Here is a 12124-nt window from a genome sequence, read left to right on the forward strand (position 1 = left end):
GTCTTGGCATGAAATGTCAGATGACACATGTGGTCATTTAAAAGTTAAATTAAATTATTTCAAGGGAAGTTAAGTTCTTGGATGCCTAATTTCCTACTGTAGCAGGAAACAAGGGCACGTAACTTCACAAGAATTTCCTGAGAAAAGCTGCTGCCTACACAAACTCCATTGAAATCATATACTGGTATGATGCAATTGTTCTAAATTCAGTATTTCACCAAATATTTAAGCCATTCAAGGTTAAGAACACTAACTGTTAATAGCATCCTTTCACATCGTTAGATCAGGCTGCAAGGCCACAGCAAATAATGAGGTTTTCTCATCTGGCTCCTTTTAGCTATACATGCACGTTCATAAAGAGAAGTTTCCAGTTTAGGAAACCCTGCTTGTAAACTACTTCGAAATCTTTGAGGAAAGTATACAAGCTGCTGCAGAAGATGGAGACTGCTGAAGATTAAGTGAAAAAAGGAGCTCCATTTTTAACATCTTGAGGGTATCACACCTAGGATCACAAAAGGATCCAGGAGTTTTGATTATTAACAGGGGCAGCTGTAGGTCACCTCAGGTCTTCATGGAAATTACTGCAAAGTGGTTTTACACATCCCTTGCAGAGCGAGTTCCACCAAACTGCACAGGAGAGTTCTCAGTTAATGTTATTTGAGATAAAGAAAACCAACCCCAAACAAGCATTTCAAACAATGCTTGCTGCTTTAAATATTCTGTTCAGGGAAAAACTAGTCTCCAGAATGAAGCAAGCATTTTCTTACTCTCTAAACAGAAACCTATAACCAAACTGGTTTAAGTAAGGTTTTGTGGGGTTTTTTTTCAATATTATTTATATGGCCCAACTTGCAACAACTTTTCCTTTTTTGGAAAAATTACACTTGAGGCAAGTGGCCCAGCAATGAAGATACTCTGCATCATACAATGGCAGCACTAAGGTATATGCCATTTCATCTTCCTCTGATCAGCTAACAGAGGGAGAAGAAAGACCCACCCACTTCCCCTGCAACACCCAACTGCCAACCAAAGCCAGAACAGATGGACAAGGAAGATATGTCAACTCTGGCTCTGTTGCAATTCTTTCTGCTACAATTCCCAAATCACCAAAATAAGTACCCACTATAAGGATGTTTTTAAAGGGCCATTAAATACTTCTGACACGTAACTGCCAGCCTCACCTCACTCTTTCAAACAAACATTTTGATCAATAACGCTATGGACAGGATCCAAGCAGCATTTCAGAAGATGGTTCTACAATGCCACTTCCTATTAAAAGTCCCTCATCCATATGGGTGTTGCTGTATCTCCTCAGAGCAGGGGCAGAATTTTGCATGCCATGTTTTGTTATTAAAAGTAAACAAGTCACACAGGTCAGCTCCAAAGAAACTTTTCGTTATTCTTGTAAGTATAGCAAGAGAACAGGGAATTCTCAGGAATAGGATGCACATACCTATGACAGACCAGCAATTCAGTGGCTCATCATGAGTAAAATTAAATCCTCTGAAGAATGAAGATAAACCATTTGGCTTCTGAGCATAAACTAAGCTCACAGACAATTAAAGTGACACACAGGACAAGAAACGCCACATAGATTAACTGTGCCTTCTCCCCCCAATTTATCAACTGACCTCACCACATAAATTCTGCCTTCTTTTAGAGTCAGCATCAGGTGGTGGGTAAATAACTCACTTTAATAAAGTCAGGTGGACACAATAATCAACTACAACTGTTCACAGCCCACCTGATGGCTGGAAATACCCACTTCACAATCACAACTACATTTAAATCACAAATACATTTACTAGCAAAGCTTGGAATGAATTTAGAACAATCTCAGATGCGAACATTCACAGATCCAGCGTTTACAGTCACCAATTTAGATTGTTTCCTTCTGCTTCTTTCTCTTTAATATATTAAAATAATCTAGCCAACTGCAAACACCTGTCCAGCTAGACATGGCTTCAAAGATATGTATTCTGTCTTTGGCAATATTTGTAACCAAAAATATACCATGTAATTCCTCTAAAAACTAAATTAACTCTTCCTTAAGACCCAGACTCTTTAACCACATTTTGAAATAAACAGAAATCTGAGTTCTGGCAGTGCCATAAAGCAGAAAAATACAATAATTACCCCAGAACTTAATCAAAGGCATGAGGTCTAAAGAGCCATGCAAATCCTATCATTATGCAGACATTATCCAATTTAATTTTACAGATTAAACCAATCATAAGATTCCCTTTCACCGATTTGTACAGATGGAATTTTTCCCTGCTTTCCCCATAATTAAACAAATTAAGCAGTATTTAGATTAGCAACTTTATCATTGCAGAAGAATATATTTATTAGCTCAATTAATCTTTAAAGAATGGAGAACAGATGCTGCAAGATTTCTTTTAGCATCTATTCCCAAGACATTACCTTGTGTGACAAGCCTCTGATATAAGAGCTTACAGTCTGCAAAATAAAAACAAATCGATGCATAAGATATCTTCAGGTCAAAAGAGGGAACATGGACATTCATTAGAGGATTCATTATAGCCACTAGCATTTGTATAAGACTATCTTTACATGAAATGGATAAGGGAGTGGGAAGATTGCACACACTGTCCTGATGTCCTCCTCATCAATAAAGATGACCAGGTATCAAGCAGCACTGCAGTAAGATTTTGACCAATACAGGTTTTAGCTATCCACTTTTTTTGTTTGTTTTAAGTTTTTAAGTTTTTGTTTTAAAATTTAAGTTTTAAGTTTTTGTCACTTAGACACAATCCACATAAGAAAATAAGTTTTCTGGTGTATCTGATTATGTGATCTTTTAAAGAAAATGTGGGCTTAAAACACTGAAAATTCATGCCCTTGCCCCAGGAACAGCATTTCTCAAGCTGAAGATGAAGAAAAGCAGCAACTTTTCTTCCACCACTACCACATACATTTTGCTACTTCCTCCAGATCTTGCTTGTGCCTTTCAGTTCTGCAGCTACAACCTGCTTTTGAAGGCCTCACACATGCTCTTTCATCTGTTTTACTTGGCATTCATTTCCTTATGAAACACAAAGGACAGAGAAGGATAGGCATTAAGGAATTTCACCTTCTGTCAGAAAAGAGGGAACAGCAGAGTTAAAAAAAAAAAAAAAAGACACAAACCAGTAACAACTGCTTAAGTACTAAAATTTTGACATTAGACCAAAAGCATCCAATAAACTCAAACACTTTTAATTGACAACAGAAAAGTTTATATTTATCTCAGTCTTGTCTTATTTAAAGACATCTTAATTAACATATTCTTCAGAGCCGATGAAGTTGATGACATGATTACTGCGTTCATTAAAAAGCTGCAAGCAGAAGTTCACAGTACATGCTGAAGACACAAAGCAAGCCTTCCAGCAAAACCAGGGAGGGTCACACTGGTATTCCTAACACTTCTACATGTCAGAGGAGGGGGCACAGAAGTATTCTTCATACATCAGAAAGTAATAAAGGAGACAAACCCATTAAAAACCACAGGTAAAGGTAACAGCAATAATTTAAAAACATCTGTAACTTAAAATCTTTGTTTTGACAGCTACAGTTAGCAGCAGATTGATTATTTCCATTTGAAAGAAAAAACATTCTACTGAGATAATTTGATTTTCTCAGATTTTGGGAATATTAGTAACCCCATTATTTTTATTGTAATAGTTCTCATTGATGGAAATACCAATTTAAAAAAAGCTATCCACCAAACTTACGTCATATTGCTGTAGTCCAGTGACGTCAGTGCTAGTTGTACTGTGCTTCCCTAAGAACTGTCTTAAAAACTGGAAAACGCTATGCAGTGTTTTCAAAGCATAGCAGGAGTAATTTCTATTTTAGATCACAAAAGAAGAAACAAACAAAAAAAAGCCACATGAAAACACACTCAACTATTCTACTCAGAATGGGTCTCACACTTTACTATTTTTTACCAGGCACAAATAGCTTTTTTTCTTTCATTTCTAATGCAGCTTGATAGTTACACCATTTTCCTCCTACTTCATGCATAAGCATTTCTGAGTATCTCAGGACAACTCATCTGTAAACTATACGCTGCTTTACATTTTCTAGCCAGCAGAAGATCAAGAACTATTTCCTTGCTTGTACAGTATCTAGAACCCAAAGGACAACCATACATTTCTGATTTTTTGCATGCGAGTTTCATAGTTACTATAGTAACATGCCAGCTCAATTCAAAGTATTAACAGAAAACAAAGAAACATAACTCAAAGACACCAAGACATGCCTCAATTTGTGGGTTAACTGTCCTTTGTTATTCTAACACCTTCCTAGCTCACAAATCCAGACCGATCTAGTAAGAGTCACCAAGCAGTTGGGTGTGGCAAAATGGACTTTTAAACAGGCAGTCAAAGCCAGTAACCTCCCTCAAAATCAGGTGGCAAGCAGCAAAGCCCCCACAGAATTCTAACAGGATGGAAAAAATCAATCTCCAGGGTTAGAAGAATGATGCCTATATGCCTTCTGCTAAGTAGCCAGGCTCCCACACCGAGTGCTCTCCAAAATCCTCATCTTCCCCATCCTGAGCACTGGAAGAAGAAGAAGGAAAAGCAAAGCAAACATCCTCACGATACACCAACCAGAAAGTTACACTAGAAAAATGCATCACAAATTACTGAAATAACAAGATGCATCTGCAAGCCACTTAGAAACCACGTTTTTCCAGTCACTAATCTACGTTTAAGATTGTCTTTTCACCATGCTGAATGCCAACAACCACAGCTTATTTCTCTCCTCGTGAGCTGCCAAGTTTGAGTCTCTTGACCTTAGGCCTTTCTATTCCAACCGCCACACATTTCTAACCCATCTGCAGATCAGCTGTTGCAAAAGAACTTGACGCTTTCCTAGCAACATTGTACTAGTCAGCAGGAGAGAACCACTGACCAGGAGACTTAAACTTTGTCCTCAACTTGTTAGCAGCTATCTGTGAGATAAGAGATTCAGTGCTCACCAGGTGGTGATGCAACAGAACGGACAAAATTGTGTAGACATGCCACAAACTTCCTTAAGTACAGATAGGAAGGAAGGGAAATAAAGGGCAAACAAATAGTAGTTCTTCACTGTCTCCTAACTTGTGGTTTGTAGGATTTCATCGCCAAGAGGAAAACTCCCAATGCAATTCAAAACTTCCCTGAGGGCTACATCATTATATAGTAGGTGGAAGCTGTGTGGTTTTTCCTGGAAAGCAAGTCAAAGATATACACCAAAGCAAATATACTATCAAACTTGGCTGGACTACCCTTGCACATACTTCTGGTTAACAGAATAGATAGATGTTTGGCTTTAGAAACTCTTACACCAGCTGAAATACAAAAGCAGGCCCCACTGTGCTAGACATTGCACACGCACATGACACCAAACCAAATAAAAACCAAACCAAATAAAAACCAAACCAAATAAAAACCAAACCAAATAAAAACCAAACCAAATAAAAACCAAACCAAATAAAAACCAAACCAAATAAAAACCAAACCAAATAAAAACCAAACCAAATAAAAACCAAACCAAATAAAAACCAAACCAAATAAAAACCAAACCAAATAAAAACCAAAACAAATAAAAACCAAAACAAATAGCCATCTCTAGGTGAGCCAACTCACCTAGATGAGAACATGAAATATGAAAATGAAGTTACTAGCTTCACTATACCAGTCAAATTGCTGGTTACTCTCCTCCTTATATGTCACTATAATGGAAACTATGTAATAGAAATAAAAAAAAAAAAAAATCACAGTCTACCTTTGATATACCTAGGTCATAACCATGTCCGTTACAGCTTTACTGACTACACTTGGGCAGAGAAAAGGTCTTGCACCTCAAGGAAACACTGAATATCACTGAAGATCAGTGGGAATATATTTTAATAAATCAAAGTCACCAGTGGCAGTATTCAAGGACAGCTATATTTTTTGCAAGTTGTGCTGCATTCCATCCTTAAAAAAATAAAAAAAACCTGAGAAGCATATATGCTGCTTCAGAATTTGTATAAAATGCACACTACAGGATCCGCATCTTCCCACTGCAGGATAAAAGGTACAGTCTCTACGAGTAAGCAGAAGTGTGCATAGATCAGTCTGTATAATCACCACCTACTGAGGGTGAACTCTTAATACGGAGCAGCTTGCATGCTCCTGGTACAGCTTGGGGCATCCCTGCTGACCTCTGCTTGACAGTCTGGCACATAAACCATCTGTTCATGAAACCTCCCTCCTCAATGTTGATGAATTAAAACCAGGCCCTATAAAACTAAATGGAAAAACAAGATTAATTAATAAACATTTGCGTATGTATTGAACCGTGGCCGAGTTGCAGGCAACTGACACACAAGGAAATGTATTTATTCACTTTGGATGTTGGTCTGTGGGCAGTCTGGTGTATTTAGTAGATGGGTTACTTGTAAGTGTGGTTTTAACTTCAAAACACAGTAGTTTCTTCCAGGAAAGTGATACGTGACCTTCCTTTAAAAGCGGGATCTAGTACTGCTAGGATTTAGGGCTTTAAAGATGGCAGGCGTTATCTTCTCATCATTTACTGGTTAATCTTACTTTGGACAGCTAGCAAAGAAAAAAAAAAAGCGCATTACTTTTACCACGTAACACTACCTCAAATTTACTCTTCTTTGCACTGCATACAAATTTAGGTAATCGTAACATCTTAGTAGTAATCTCTCAAGAAGAACTGCAGGTTTTGCTACCCACATAACTGTACGTAGCAAAAAAACAGAAAGCATGCAGGGGAGCATAAGTTTTACTTTAGTCCTTGTTTTCTTCTCCAGCAAATATTTGTATTAGCTCTTAAGAGGATAGGCTGCTGATACACAGCCAGAGACTTGGGTTAGATATAGTTATGCGACAGTCTCTTACAACGATAATACTGAATACTCCTAAGTACACAACCAACAGAAATTACAAAGATAAACTGCTTAAAACATGTTCAGGTATATTAAATAATATATTTTAATGGGCCATCAAGTCATCCAGACGTTTCCTCTATCGTTATACTGACAAAAAACAGCACCATGGCCTACTGTTGCAAATAAAAAAATCCCTACTATTCTTTGCATACTGGCTATAGGCAATACTGCTTTCTTCTTCTCTTGGAGATAGAATTTCAAAGTTATTTGCTTCAAATTCTCACTAAATCAAAGCCTTAGATTTTAAGTATGAAGAGAATGGAATATTTTCAGGTTTTCTAGAATATGAACTCCAACTCTGTGTTGTATTTTAAACTCAACAAACAGAGCTGAAAGTGAATGAAACCGTAACACTCCAGAAGAGAGGGAACCATCCCAGCCACGTGACTATCCGTACCACAGTCACTGTGCCACAAATTGTGGGCATCAAATTGATTTTGCCAATTCCACAGCAAAACTAAAAGTGAATTAGTTTGAACCCAACTTAAATATTTTGATTGAGAGAGTTCTGCATCTAGCAGCTGGTGTTAAAACTAAAAAATATTTGATGTTTAAATAAATACTTGACAACTTGAAACCAAGTACTCCTGTCATGAGAGGACCAAGGCATTGGTGGCGTAACTAGACAATGCTTTTATAAAAATAATTTGTTCTAGTAGTTTCAAGTACTTAAGACATAGCCTCCAATATTCCAACCCATCGTTAGATGGGCATTATGTGTTACAACACATTGTCTTGGGAAACCAGGCCTCCCAGAGACTCCAGTCAGAGCTCTAAATTAATCATCACTGATGAATTGAAGTCACTCTTCAACACCATCTCAGCTACACTATCCAGTTCTCACACAGATTAAGTCTCTAATAAGAATTACTGTGCTTTTTGCCTAACACTTCAGGGGTCAGAGAGTAGAAAAAAAAAAATCAGCTCTAGAAATCACAATTTTATCCCTACTTTTCAAAGCAACAGCAAGATTTGGTTGATCCTATTCCTTCCATTCTGTTTTGTTCCAGTCACACCTTCCAGAGCTCCATTCAAAGAACCTGCCTCAAAAAAAAAAAATCTGTTAACCCATCATATAGGATCCCTCCCCTTAAGTCCTTTGCGAGCTTTTGTCATCATCTGTCCTCCAGACTGGGGAGGGAATTCTCCTCAGCGTACTGCTATAGAGAGAGCCACCAGAAGAACAAAAAAAAGTAGGCTTCATGAAAGACAAGAGCACAACTGACCACAAAGTCCTATTGCATATGGAAATAAAAATGCATCGTGAAACTGCCCCCCAACAAAATTGAATTCAGGTTTAACAACAGGCCTTTTTTGTTATTGTTCCAGATGCTTTTCTAGAGTAAGTCTTGAGAATCATGCCCACTCATACCATGACATCAAATTAGTACTGAAATCCTGCATCTTTTAAAACCTATACAACGTAGCAATATGACAACAGCACAATGAAGACAAGAATGCACCATCACGATGATAAGGCGCTTCGATTTGCTCATTTTCGCTGTTTTAATAGCCTCGAGTTAGCTCTTGTATTCTGGACTAAGCAAAAGCAGAGCCAAGGCACAATCACAGTCCCCATGCAACACATTAGTCATGCCGGGTCAGCTATCAGACCTTGCAAGAAGGGGTCTGGCAGCAGCACCAGCAATTGTTGGGGGTGGGGTGGTGTGACACGCCCTCCACTACGGCAGCTCTGCACTCCGGAGGACCCCGGCCCGCAGGGGCGACCCCCTCCGAGCAGCCCCGGCTGACAGCTGTGGCTACCTGCAGCCACCCAGCAGGCATCTGCAGGGCCGGAGGCTGGTTATTTTCCTGCCACACCTACGGCAGCCTCTACGCCTTTTGTGCTTCCATACGCACTTCACTAGTTTACGCTCCCTTTTGGGCCTTACGATTCATTGTCTGTACCCGGAGAGCAGCGCTCCCCACACCGGCCCGCCGGCCCAAGGCCTGCCGCCCGCGCCAGGCCCGCAGAGACGCCCATCCCCTCACCTTCCGCCCGGCTCCCGGCCTCCGTGAGGCGCGCTCAGGGAAGGAGGGCGCGCTGCTCCCCGATTCCTCTCCTGGCCCCTCCCAGCGAGGTGACTCGCTTAAAATGAGTAAGATTAAAAGCAGCTGTCTCCCTCCCCCCCTCACGCTCCCCCAGCCGCCGCAGGGCCGCCCGTCGCCCCCACACACGGGGCCGCGCCACGGGCGCCGCCTGCCCGGGACGACGCGCCAGGGGGTCGGGGAAGCTGCCGCCGCGGGCAGGTTTCGCGCCAGGGGAAGCAGCGGCCGCTACCTCAGGCGCTGCCCCGCGACGCGGCCGTTGCCAGGCGGCGGCGGCCTCGCCCCCGGGAGGCCCATGTGCGAGGCGGCGCTCCCCCCCTCCCGCCATTAGCATAACACAGAGGAGAGGGGAGGGAAAGAGATGAAATTAAAAAAAAAAAGGGGGGGGAGGGGGAGCCCTTTTTCCCGCATGAGCTGCGACGGGGCGGCGGGGAGCGGGGCCGCGGGGCGCGGCTAAGGGGAGGGAGCGATGCTGCAGGAGGCGGCCGCGGGCCGGCAGACAAAGGGAACCTCCCGGCGGTGCAGCGGGGAGTGAGAACGGGATCGATTCGGGCGGAGGCGCCCGGCTTGCGAGGACCGCCGCCCTCCCCGGCCCTGGGGCGGAGGTACTCACCAGCCGAGCCGGAGGAGGACCCTCTTCTCCGGGGCGCAGCGGCGGGCTCGGACTTAGGCGGCTGGGGCTGAGCGGGCCGGGGGGGTGCCGAGGGCTGCTCCTGCGCGGGGGACGGCGTGGTGGCGGCGGAGGAGGAGGAGGAGACGGCTCCCAGGGGGCTCCAGTCGGGCTGCGGTGGCTCCGGAGCGGCGGGGCGGGGCGGCTCGGCGGCGCCGCCGAGGTCCAGCAGCTGCGGCGGCCGCTCCTGCAGGGCTGCGGCGGGAGCTGTGGCGGGCTTCCTCTCCATCACCTCTAGCTGCTCGTCAAAGTCTTCGTCCTCGTCCTCTTCTTCCTCCTCCTCTTCCTCCTCCTCCTTTTCGTCGTCGAGCACGAACTGGTAGTTAAACTGGGGCTGCTGCGGCCGCACTGGCCCGGAGGAGGAGGAGGAGGAGACCAGGGGTGACTGGTCCAGCTCGTCCATGGTGCCTGGAGCTGGCGGAACAATGAGTGTGCGGCGCTGGGGCTGTGCCTGTGCCGGCTGCGGGGGGAGGGCGTGAGCTGCGCTGCCGCCGCCGCTGCGGGACCCAGACTCCACGCCCTGGTGAGTCACCGCCGTGGGCGGGGGTGAGGCGCGGCCGCCTGCAACGCCCCGCCCGCCGCGCCGCTGAGCGACGGCGCCTTCAGCCAGTAGGAATGGGAGAGGGGCGTGGGCGCGCCAATGAGGCGCGGCGCTGGGTGCGGCTGCCTCATGCATATGCAGTGTTGGGGTGGGGCGCGAGGGCTGGCCGGGCGCGGAGGGAGAAGTCGGGTAAAGTTCAGCGCGCGGAGCGCGGCTGGGGCGGGAGCGGCCCCCGGGGCCGGGGCTGGGGCTGGGCCCACTCCCACCTGCGCGCCCGACGGGCGCCCCGCGGCGGGGGCGGGGCCGCGGCGCCCCCTGCGGGACGGGGCGGGCCCGGGGGTGTCCCTCCATCCATCCGCGGGCCGGGCTCGGCGGCGGCGTGACGGACATCTTGTGAGCGCGTGTGGTGATTCATCGCTTTCCCCTGCCGGGACCGGTGTTCCGTGGTTGCTGTTCGTACAGCGGGCGGAACCCCTTCGCGCCCGGGGCAGGGGGAGAGGGCCGCAGGGTTCCCCGCGCCCCCGGGCACCGACCCGCCGCGACGCGGTTCCTCTCACCCTGGGTGCGACCGAAGGGTCCCGAGGCTCCTCCGCACTGCGGGGCTGGGCGAGGCTCCCTACCGCTCCCGCGCCGGCTCCCCGGGCTCCGCGCGGGCGGGGGCATCACCCCCGGGGTGGGCAGCGCAGCCTCCCAGGGGCATGGGTGCTTTAACCAACACATGATGCAAAAAAACCTGCTGTGTCTTAAAACAAGAGTGAGACATTTTCAGAAGAGGCAAACTTGTTTAATCCCTGGCGTAAGTCAGCCATCCGAACAGATCTAACCAGCTCTTTAAAAATTTAATTATGCAACTTGTGCGGGCGAAAAAAAAAAAAAATGGCAGCTTGTTCACAAAGTGAAAACTGGCGTCTGTGTGCGTTAGGCTCCGGTGTGGTCTCTTGCTTTCTGCTCAGAGACGGAACGCTGGCCACAGCCCTCAGGGTAATGATTTAACTTAAACCGTGTATATTTGGATGTGATTTCTACCCACACGGCTACCACAGTCAGACCAAAAGGACTTATAATTCTATATTTAATACTATTCCAACATTGTTACAGATTCTTAACCCACAGATGATTTATTCTCCCACATATGCCAGTATAAAGAGTTCAAGGAAATGTTCAAAGCAAATTGCAAGTTCAGTGAGACACAAGAACTTGAACAACGCTCGCATTGCTTCCGCTGCTCTGTGCCCAGGTGAGCCGCCCCGCTGAGCAGAACGCCCGATGCCCTGGCACCAGAAGCTCCCGAGCAGGCCCTGTGCAGCACACCTGCGGTGAGGGGCAGCTGCGTTTCACGCTGCAGAGGGAAGAGTCTCCAGCAGGAAACTGGGGTTAGATCTCCAGTGTCTGATGGCTTCCTGAAACACTGGATGGCAACACATGAATGGTGGGGCTCTAGGGGTCCCAGCACTGAGTCCTCTCTTGTCTCAGAAAAATATATCATATTCTTTGCGTAAACTGAACCCAAATATTTGAGCATGGGGTGGTTTGTTGCTGCTATTTGTATTGGGAAGGCTATTCTAAAATACCCCCTTCCCCAGTCTTAATTTGCTCAAGGCCAACACGTGTCCTATTCCCTTTAATTTAAATTTTTCTTTTCACTGACACTTAATATTTAACAGGCTTTAAAGAATACACTTTGTCCAGCCCTTGCTTTCTTAAGCTAAAACTAGAAGAGCTCCGCTGTCACCCTTTCTCCTGCTCCTCTGAGCAGCCTTGCCCTGCACCAGATCCAGTCTCAGTTCAGGCACAGGAAGTTCCAGTTGAGATTTTTTGCAGGAATGACATTAACATTCCCTATCTCTACCATAAATTACTAGAAGGAATGTGAAAATTATTTTTATAAATACAGTGAAGGCAACACTGTTGCCCC

The 12124-nt window shown here is 45.3% G+C and overlaps 1 protein-coding gene across 3 annotated transcripts in view; it reads right to left on the bottom strand.

Moving 5' to 3' along the window:
• The window catches only part of RTN4 (reticulon 4), a 47990-nt gene extending 37779 nt beyond the window's left edge, over positions 1-10211 (bottom strand). The window contains exon 1 of one of the 3 annotated variants that reach the window (XM_055725462.1): positions 9612-10211. In XM_055725462.1, the coding sequence (XP_055581437.1) occupies positions 9612-10071 (460 nt within the window). In that variant the 5' untranslated portion in view covers positions 10072-10211. The remainder of the gene's footprint in view (positions 1-9611) is intronic. The other 2 variants (XM_055725463.1, XM_055725464.1) reach the window with 2 other exon arrangements.
• Between the last annotated feature and the right edge of the window lie 1913 nt (positions 10212-12124).

Source organism: Falco cherrug, chromosome 13 (genome assembly GCF_023634085.1).
Source record: "Falco cherrug isolate bFalChe1 chromosome 13, bFalChe1.pri, whole genome shotgun sequence".
NCBI classification, from domain to species: Eukaryota; Metazoa; Chordata; class Aves; order Falconiformes; family Falconidae; genus Falco; species Falco cherrug.